The following is a 9,766-nucleotide window of genomic DNA, read 5'->3' on the forward strand; positions in this document are numbered from 1 at the left end:
TATGATTATTGGGAGGACTTGATAAATATACACCATGTTTCGGACCATGTACTTCCTCTAAGTCATATGTTAGATCATATGAAGGGGTTTATTTATGTAAAATAAGGGTACATACTTATTAGCAAAAGGTAAGATGCATTGCCAGTGCCCAAATGTCTTTTTCAATACTATGCTTTCGTGTTATATATAGCAATGGACGTGACCAGTGAAATATATTTGTCAGATAATTAGTTTGTATGTCTTGTGCTCCGTTTAACCTAACACTAATCCAACATTTCCTTTTCTTCTCTTCTATTCTCCTTTTTATCGCCGCCAACACCTCGTTCAGATCGCAAGTTTGTTCTTGCTACCATTATTTCGATCGATCTCTTGAAGATTACTTTTATTACCTCTCCGAAGCTTCTAGTATCATTGCAATCTTTACTATAGCTACCACTTAAAGCAGGTATCTCTCTTCTCTCCTCCATTTGTATGTCATTCGATCTTTTTCTCCTCATTTCTTCCTCTTTCTCTTTGTTGTTCTAGAAAATTTTTGACATTTTAAGAGCCCTTGTACTCTTGATTCCTTAAATCAAGTTTGATTAGGCATGCTCGAGGTGATTAGTTTCATTTCTAGCCCTACTCTTGATCATGGTATTTCTTCTTGTGATTTTTGTTTTTCTAATATGTCTTTCTTGAGTCTCTAAATATTTGCCATTCAAAAATTATATTTTCATCCTTTAGTTTTGATCTGGAAATAATATAGATGAATTTCAATTTATTTAGTGCAAGATATAAAATATTGTTCTATTTATGTTACATAAAGTAACATATAATCTTGTATATATAAATCAATATATCAATAATATTGGTTTGGAGTAAAAATGAGTATATTGATTAAAATCTTTTCTTATTTTTGTTTGATTAGTTCATTTTGTATTTTGAGATAGTCAATTAAAGTTTACAAATCCATTGACCATTAAGATAATATTTTGTTAAGCATGTCAATTTTTCCTTTTTCTGTTCTTTGTGAAATACCATATGGAGATTCCTTTTAGTGATAGAATTTGTAGAAAATACATGATTGTTTGAATTCCTTTTCACTCTTTATTCAATGAAAAGGACTGTATGAGGGTTGCCCTCTTCAAAATACCCTTGGACCTCCAAAAATGGAGATAAGATTTGATCTCATTTCAGTTGATCCAACAATCAAAGACTTTGCCAACTTAATATGCTAGGACCTCCTGTTGTTTCCACTTCTTTGGAAGCAAGAATTTTTGTTATTAAATGATCTTAAAACTGTTAGGATATATATATATTTTTTTAAAAAGAACTAGAATAGGGGAATCAAAATCAATGTGAAGACCGGACTTGAAGATTAACAACTGCAGTAGTTGACATATCAAAATTTCTATTTTTTTTTTTTAAATGTTAATACAATGAATGGGTGTTGCAGAACATATTATTTAGTCTCGTTAGTTTTTTCTTTCTGATTTTGTGGAAGCAAAAATAATCAGTAAAAATTTAACAAACTGGCCCTTACTCTTCCTTTTGTCTCAACAACTTACCAAAGTATATAACCGAGAGATAAAGGGAACCATCACCTGAGAATCATAGGTCATCATAAGCTTGTAGGCAAATTTCCTATCCAGGGGACAAAAACAAGGTGCAGATTGCCTCAAATATACAGCAAGGCCAACAATGATGCACCCTTTTTCTATCATATCTTACTTCTTCCTTTATCAAAAATGTATTGTAAATAATTCCTCCTTGTTGGAGCAGAAGATGGCTCATACCACCATGAAGCCTCCTCCAACCAAACTAGTAGATGACCTAGTGGTCGAAATCCTCTCTCGAGTTCCTGCCAAGTCCTTGATGAGATTCCAATGCATTTCCAGAGCATGGCTTGCTTTCACCTCCGACATCTACTACCGGACGAAACTTCCGGCCACCATGTCTGGTCTCTTCTACACCATCAGCACCTGGAACGCCGATACAAGCTGGAGCTCCGACATCCAATATCTCAGCTTATCAGTGGACAGGACCATTGATACTACTCTGAGTTTCTTGCCGCCTCTCCAAAACTTAGACATCTTAGATAGCTGCAATGGCCTGCTCCTCTGCAAGTCATGCAATGCCAAATCCGAGGACGACTGCTACTATGTCTGCAACCCTGCAACGAAAAAATGGATTACCCTCCCAAAACCAGATGAAAGCTTAGATAATTTTTTCTTGGCTTTTGATCCTCAAGTCTCCCATCATTTCCATGTCCTTCACTTCGATGATGGTGTGAAAAGAACCCGCACCAAGCTTGAGATCTTTTCATCCAAGACAGGTGAATGGGTTCACAGCCAAGTGCACTGGGAGGATAATATGGCCTACATGCTTTCCTTCCCTGGTGTTTTCTTTGATGGGATTGTTCATATGTTGAGTGCTGAAGACTATGTCCTGGGATTCGATCACAAGGGAAACATTTGCAGTAAAATCAAGCTGCCTGAAACTGAATCTTTTGGGAACAAATGGATTGGTTGCTCAGGTGGGTATTTAAATTTGGCCTTCAAACGGGAGGACAAAATAAAGTTCTGGATTCTGAAGGACTACTGTAATAATGAATGGGTTCTTAAGCATTCTATGGATGTGGAAACTATTCCTCATAAAGAGCGTTCCAAGACAGTTGATCCTGAGTTTTACCTCCAGGATTTTGACTATTTTGATATTGTGGCATTTCACCCCGACTTGGATGTTGTTTTCCTGCAAGTGGGAGATGAGCTCCTTGCCTACCACTTGAACACTGCAAGAACGGAAGAACTTGTTAGCTTGAGATGTGAATGGCTAGCAAAATTTTATACTTATTCACCTTGCTTGTTGGATAGCTTTGGTGGCATCTAGCTGATGGGTTGGTGAAGGTGGATTACATGGACTGTGCTTTATGGATAGCCTTTGTTGATGTTCAGAACATATTAGGATTATCTTGCGTTCCTTGATGGCATAGTAGTATTGTGGACTGCATGGTATGTTGGGATCAAGTTTGCTTCCGAACTTTTAATCAAAATTTGATAATTCTGTTAATTTATCAGAACTGGTGTAGCTGGGACAATACTGGTATCTATTCAGGAGAGGATATAGGATCTAATATGGTGTTTCATTTATTTCTCGATTTATTCTAGAAAATATCTTATCTCAGGCATTTAGAAGCTACATTGAAGTGATTCTGTTAGCATTTTCATTGGGCATCTTCGGTTCCATTTCTTGTCTTTAGAGGGCATAGGGTTACTGGATGTATCTAAACGCTGTAATTTTAGACTCAATCCAAACTTAAATTCAAATTAGACTCAATCAAATAATACAAAAATCAACCTTGATCTTGAAACTCAGGCTCGAACATAAATTTGAAACAAAGATGGCTAAACCTAGGCTCAATTAAGCTTGACTCAGTTGAACCCCTGTCCATGGCCAGCCAGTGGTGAGGCTGGCCTTAAGCATCAATTTCCAAAGGATCAGTGACTATTGATGAAAAATGTGGGAAATGTCAACAAACATTTGCATTCTATTGGTGTAGATATATAAATCTTGTTGCCTGCTAATATGCAGTAGCAGTAGTAGTAGTAGTTGTTGTTGTTGTATACCATATCTGTGTTCAAAGGAAATAAGGTGGAAAAAAAAATCAAACAATTGTTCCCTTCTTCATAATGTGCTTTAGAACAATTTAGTAGACCCTTTAATTGTTCTCTGATAGCCATTAAATCAAAGATCAGGAACCCAAATCAAAAGGGCAATTGACTTTTAGTCAATGATGCTCACCAAAAATCACTGTTTTTGTAGGATTCTCATTACATTCTTCAAGTCAGGTGATTTCATAAGCATTTCTTAGAACTGGATCCTCGAATGACTCTGAAAATTAGCTTACAAAGTGGCACACAGAAGACAAAAATATGGCTTCTTGTTGCCTTGACTGCCATCATTTTGAAATAACAGTCAATGACATGCTTAGGGTGGTACCATTTCTCTTCATGCAAGTGCTGGAGGTTACTTTTCCTTCCAACAAGATGGTTGTCCATGGTAGGCCACACAGTTTACTGGCGTTCATCCCTGTGAAAAATGAATCCCGATCTAGCTAGAATTAGCTGCTCTACATCGGAGTAATACATGTCTCTCCTAGGAACTGGAGGGAACCTACCTGTGGCCAAGTGGCCAAGGACTCCAGCAAATCCTCAAAGGATTTATGCATCCCATTCAACACTTCATTTCCCATACCTCTCTTTCATCATGATATTATGTTTTCATTGCTGTCATTAATTTCTTTAGAAACTGAACCCGATACATTTTTTTCACAAGCTGTGAAAAATCCTAAATGGAGAGAAGCCATGGCTATCAGAATCGAAGCACTCTTGACCCATTATGCTTCTACCACTTCCTATACTGAATGGTCAAGCATTTTGTTACATATTGAAACCAACTACTACCACTGGAAATTTTGATTTCACATCCTCAATCAAATATTATAGATGTATCCAACCATCAAGGTCTGAGAACTCAATTTACGTAATTCTTGGAGCCATGTAGGTTATGAATTCAGCAATTTCAGTTTAAGGTTAAAGCTTTGACGAGAAAGTAAATTAAAAAGAATCAGAAAAAATAAAAGTAAATGAGAAAATTATGTATTAAATCAGGCTAAAATATACTGTTTGGTATATTTGGGTGTCATATGGTTTTGGTCATCTAAAACTTTTTTAACTATTAAAATTTAATTAAAAAGAAAGATGTTAGATTTAATATGAAAATGAATTTAGGAAAATAAGTAGACAAGATACCATTTTATAATTAAACATTCCAACTTGGTCAATATCTTCTAGAAAAATGTAGACATGTAAAGGAGCAAAGTTTATTTCTACTCTTTTTAAGAATTAATCAGTATAATGCTTTAAATCTGATTATTTTGTAAAAATTCATGAAATGCAATTGTTATGTTCTTGATTCAAATAAAGTTAAAATAGAAAGGAAATAGAAAAGGGTTGACTTCAAGGAAACAAACCTCCTAATATCCTCTGAAAATAATCATATTTTTCAAATCTAATACCAAATAAAAAACCTTTAAGGGAACCTTTTCAATCTTGTTTTCTATTTTAGCATCTTATTTCAATTAAGCATGCACCAATTTATATTGCAATAGATGATTCTGCAACATGGCTATTTTATTAGTGATCCATGATGGATTGAATTACATAAAAGCATTTGCCAAGAAAGCAATTGAAGTAAATCAGTGGATCAGGTAATGCTTGAAGAACATGATGGAGGAACCACGGCAAATTGATGAATGTCTAGGACATGGTAAGAAGTTGCTAAAGGAGGCCATCAAAATTGTTACCAAAAGGAACATCGATCATATTTTTAAGGTTTCTCCAATACATTTCATCAATATGTATAGATGTAAAATGGAGGCAACAAAGTTTAAGATGGTGGTCCAATATGCAGCAGACATCACCCTTATGGTGCAAGAAAGATTAGTCTCACCAACTTGCTATAAAGACGAGTTAATTGGCTGTCTCCATTGAAGCCCAAAAGGCCAATCTTGAGAAGAAGGATAATTTAAGGGGGATGGAATGTTATATACTTAACCATTAGAAGATAGTAGGTAATAAAAATATAATTATCTTTTAGGAATTATTATGATGCACCGGGTAGTTATTCTCTGCATTAGTGGCGTAATGTAGTTATCTTGGATGTGTTATTGTGTACGGGTGCTCGTGGATCATTACCAAAATATAGTTATAACTGTAAAATTATTTATATTGATGATGTGAATGATGAATGGGTAGGAGAATTCAGATCTAAAGTATTCATCTTTTGAAGAACTAGGAAGATAAATCTCTCTCAAAGAGAATCTTAGGAGGCCGGTTCCACTCGAAGTGAACCCTTTTCTATTTCTTTTCTATTTTATCCTTTTATTTGAATCAAGCACATAGCATTCAGTATTGGAGCCAATGATTCTATGGATTGAAGAACATGATGGAGAATTTTAGATCTAATAGTGATGTTCTTTGGAGAACTAGGAGGATTGATTCTCTTAGAAGAGGATCTTAGAAAGGTTGGTTCCCCTTGATGTGAACCTTTTCAATCTTTTCTCTGTTTCAACATCCTATTTCAATTAGGCACACATCAAGCATCAAAGCAGATGATTCTGCAGCATGGGCATTTTATTGGAGATCCATAATGATTTGGATGACCTCAAACACTTCTTTGGAAAGCAATTAAAGGAAATCAGTGGATTCAGGAATGCTTGAAGAGAATGGAGGGCCAACATCAATTGGATGAAGTCTTGAGATATAGAGAGGAGTTGCTTAAAAGGCTAGCAATGTTAAAAGCAAGAGGAAGATTGACCATCTCATAGTTCAGGCTTTGCCAATAAACATCATCAAGATCTGGGAATGCTAATGTAGGCATCAGACTTCAAGATGGTGGTCTGCAAGTGTCCCTTTGATAATACAACAAAGAGATAAATCTCACCAGCTACAAAGATAAGGAAGTAGGTTTGCCACCTCCATTGGAGGCCAAAAATCAACTTCAAGGATAAGGTAGTAAGAACAGGGGTGGAATGTTGTGTATATATATATTAAAAGATGTTGGATTAAAATATTACTAGTTTTATGGATTAATGCAGTGTGTTACATAGTTGTTTCTGTACTTTTGTTGCAGGGTAGTTGTTTGGGTGGGTACATGTGGTCACCAAAAGGTGGTTGTTATTGTAAAATATGAATATTTATGTTCATTATGATGAGTTATGGAGTATTTTTAGGTGGTGCACTTTGGAGAACTAGGAGGACTAATCCCCTTGGTAGAGGATCTTATGAGTGTTTGTTCCCCTCAAACTGAAAGTTTTCAATCTCTTTTTCTATTTCAGCATCTTATTTTAATTACTCACACGTCAGCAACTAAGGTCTACATGATCTTGCCTAATTTCTAAAGATTCAAAACATTAATATAACAAAGTTAACAAATTAATTTTATGTTTTCTTCAAATCTGTTCTACGGTTCTACCATTAATGGGCAACTCCTAAGCAGTGCAGGAAGCTTTGCGCAGGAGTCATCCTTCTGCACAAATTGCAGCACACATGGTGTCACAATCTAGATTCCTTAAAATTTGAGACCTGGGTGCTTTCAATTCCACTGAAAACTCAAAAATGTGTTTCCTTTTGAAAAAAATCAATTCCTAAAGACTCAATTTTACGACCTATTAGCAAGATCACAATGGAAAAATGGAAGACATATAAACCTCAAGATCTGGCTGCTAGGCTTATGTAAATCAGTTTCGGCTGAAACTAGATAAATTCTGGTAATGTTCAGTGGAACTTGCTCAAAGCATGAAAACTCAAACAGTTTTGAATTTATTTTACCCTATGCTTCGATTGAGATCAAAATCATGAAAGTTGTAACCTTGGTTCACTCCTATATTTATCAAAAAATCAAATTATCAAAAATGAATTACCATAGTTCATCCTACTACCATAAATTTCACCCCATCTAATTGCAAACCCTCTTGATAATGATACCTTTCATGCAAGCCACATAACAGTGAACTTCATTACTAATATCAAACATGCATGCTGACTTAGTTTACAGTTCTGTAAGAAATGGAGCACATTCATTCAATTCAATCTATGTAGTATTCAATCTATGCAGGGCGCTTGCTCTATTACTATCCCATGTTTTGGCTGAGCTATCCTTTGTTTTGGATGGACCCTCTCATGTTAGACTCCATTATCTATAACTTGATCTTACCTCTTGGCTCATTTATCCATTGTACTATAGGGGCTTGGATGGGAGACAATGATGGAGATAGCAGCATCGTGACTTTCATAAGATCCAACTTGCTGCAACTTTTTGTACAGATAATACTCATTGAGTCTCCCCTTTTTGGTTTTTAATCTTCTGACTTCACTAATATAATTAGCAAAGTCTCCTTTTGGAACTTTTCTATTGTAAAGTCTTTTGATGTCATCTTTTGTCTGAGCAGGGAACTTCAAAATTGTAATACCTATTTGTAAATTCTTCAATTTTCTCTATGAATAAAATTGGTGAGCAGTGGGTTCTTCCCACTACTCTCCACACTTTTTCAAAAAAAAAAATCTATGCAGTATTCAATGCAGAGATCTTTTCTACTGATACCAACACATTAATTGACTAAAATCAGCCAGCCACTGTGATTGCAAATAAAAGCCAGATTTGTTACAAGATGGATACAGCCAAAAAAACAAAACATGATAGCTAAGCATTATCGAAGAAATTCCACAACGAAGCCCCATGTTATCCAAAGAAGAATCTCAAGTAGATTCTTATGCAAAGGAGATATATTACAGTATATAGACTGGCATGGTAAAAAGAACAAGGGGACCTCATTCGATTTCAATCTGCTGAGGCGCATCTTCTTCAGCTTCCAGCTTCAGTTCCTCTGCAACGATCTCCCCATCGGCGGCAATTCCAGAGGCTTCTACAGTCCTCGTGATCCATTCCTTAAGAGGATCTTCATTCAAATCAAGCCTCAAGAGACCAGCAAACATCCCACCCATGAAGGCCACCGGCTCCTGAACGTAAATGAAAGACAATTTTGATCATTGCCCAAACTTCGCTATAATTTCTCCCCTCATTGATAATCCAATCCCCAATTAATTAACCAAAAATATTAGAGAAATTAAAAAAAAAAATCAGTAAAGGATTTTAGGGGGGATTACCTTGAGAGCATCTTTGATGATGGGTTGGTCTTCAAAGGGGTTAAAGAAAGCTTGTACTCCGAGACGCGTGCCTGTTTCTCTCTTATTGTTGGGCTTATAATTGGAAGGCGAGATAACGAGGAACGGAGAGGAAAACCTCTTCTCCCACTGGACAGAAAAGATTTTCTTAGATTACATGTAGGAGAAGAAAAGAGATTTGAAAGTAGTGGTAGAGGGGCGCAGAGAGAGGGAGAGGGAGCTCACCGTTAAGGGGACGGCTGAGTAAAGGAGGAGAGCCATCTCTTCGGCGGCACCGTCCGCTTCGGATGGGTGGATAGACTTCGTACACGGCGAATTGCTGCCGAGATAGGTTACAAAAATCCTAAAATCCTTTGGCGAGATGAACAGGTTATGTGATTCCATATCGCATGATTTTAAAGCGTCGAACCTTTTTTTTTTTTTTTCCCACTCAGCGGCTCAGCCTATTGGCCAAATAAAAAATTATTAGACAAGAGGTAATCGGAGAGTATCGTTTTCCTAATTTTCTTTCTCCCAAACACACACTCTCTCTCTCTCACAATAACACCGTCCAAGCTCATTGGTTCTTCTCTAATCTTACATGTGCAATATAGAGGCGGATCAGAAAGCAAAATATCTCAAAGCTAAGCTATAATGGTGAAAATGTTTTCCCAATCTATATCCTCAAAGTGGTCAGCCACATTGGCTGCTATTCAGTCTGCAGCATCGTTGGCCTTTGGATACACATGTCATGCATAGAAGAAAATAAATTCCTTAGCTATCCTTTGGATATCCAATAGTAGAGGGTGATAAGGCTTCCTCTTCAATCGAATCACTACGGTAGAATCATCCTCTATAATAATTTGCCCAGCTTGTAGAACTAGTCTTACATATTTTATACCCACCAATGCCCCAATCAATTCAGCCACAGGAACTATAGTGTTACATGGATAATAATTACTACCGCTATAAAGCCTAAATTTTAGACCTCTAATCACGAATCTCTCTCCACGTCTTCCACCACCATCTAGCACATTGCTGTCAAAATTAATCTGGAGATAAAG

The 9,766-nt window shown here is 36.4% G+C and overlaps 2 protein-coding genes across 3 annotated transcripts; one reads left to right on the plus strand and one right to left on the minus strand.

Annotated features, from left to right (window-relative positions):
* The first annotated feature begins 247 nt into the window (after positions 1 to 247).
* Positions 248 to 3,066, plus strand: LOC105042833 (F-box protein At5g49610). The gene is made up of 2 exons (XM_010920173.2): positions 248 to 445; positions 1,762 to 3,066. Exon 2 carries the CDS (start codon positions 1,765 to 1,767, stop codon positions 2,866 to 2,868), a length of 1,104 nt encoding a protein of 367 aa, XP_010918475.1. The 5' UTR covers positions 248 to 445; positions 1,762 to 1,764; the 3' UTR covers positions 2,869 to 3,066.
* LOC105042834 (UPF0426 protein At1g28150, chloroplastic) lies at positions 1,568 to 9,219 on the minus strand. Of its 2 annotated transcripts, XR_003800550.2 has the most exons (5): positions 8,949 to 9,219; positions 8,706 to 8,852; positions 8,369 to 8,558; positions 2,671 to 2,770; positions 1,568 to 2,152 (listed from the first exon to the last, which is right to left on the minus strand). XR_003800550.2 is itself a non-coding variant. In XM_073256564.1 (4 exons), exons 1-3 carry the CDS (start codon positions 9,105 to 9,107, stop codon positions 8,370 to 8,372), a joined length of 495 nt encoding a protein of 164 aa, XP_073112665.1. In that variant the 5' UTR covers positions 9,108 to 9,219; the 3' UTR covers positions 1,568 to 2,770; position 8,369. The 2 variants fall into 2 exon arrangements, 1 of the variants encoding a protein (XP_073112665.1); XM_073256564.1 differs by having other exon boundaries at positions 1,568 to 2,770.
* Between the last annotated feature and the right edge of the window lie 547 nt (positions 9,220 to 9,766).

Source organism: Elaeis guineensis, chromosome 4 (genome assembly GCF_000442705.2).
Source record: "Elaeis guineensis isolate ETL-2024a chromosome 4, EG11, whole genome shotgun sequence".
NCBI lineage: Eukaryota > Viridiplantae > Streptophyta > Magnoliopsida > Arecales > Arecaceae > Elaeis > Elaeis guineensis.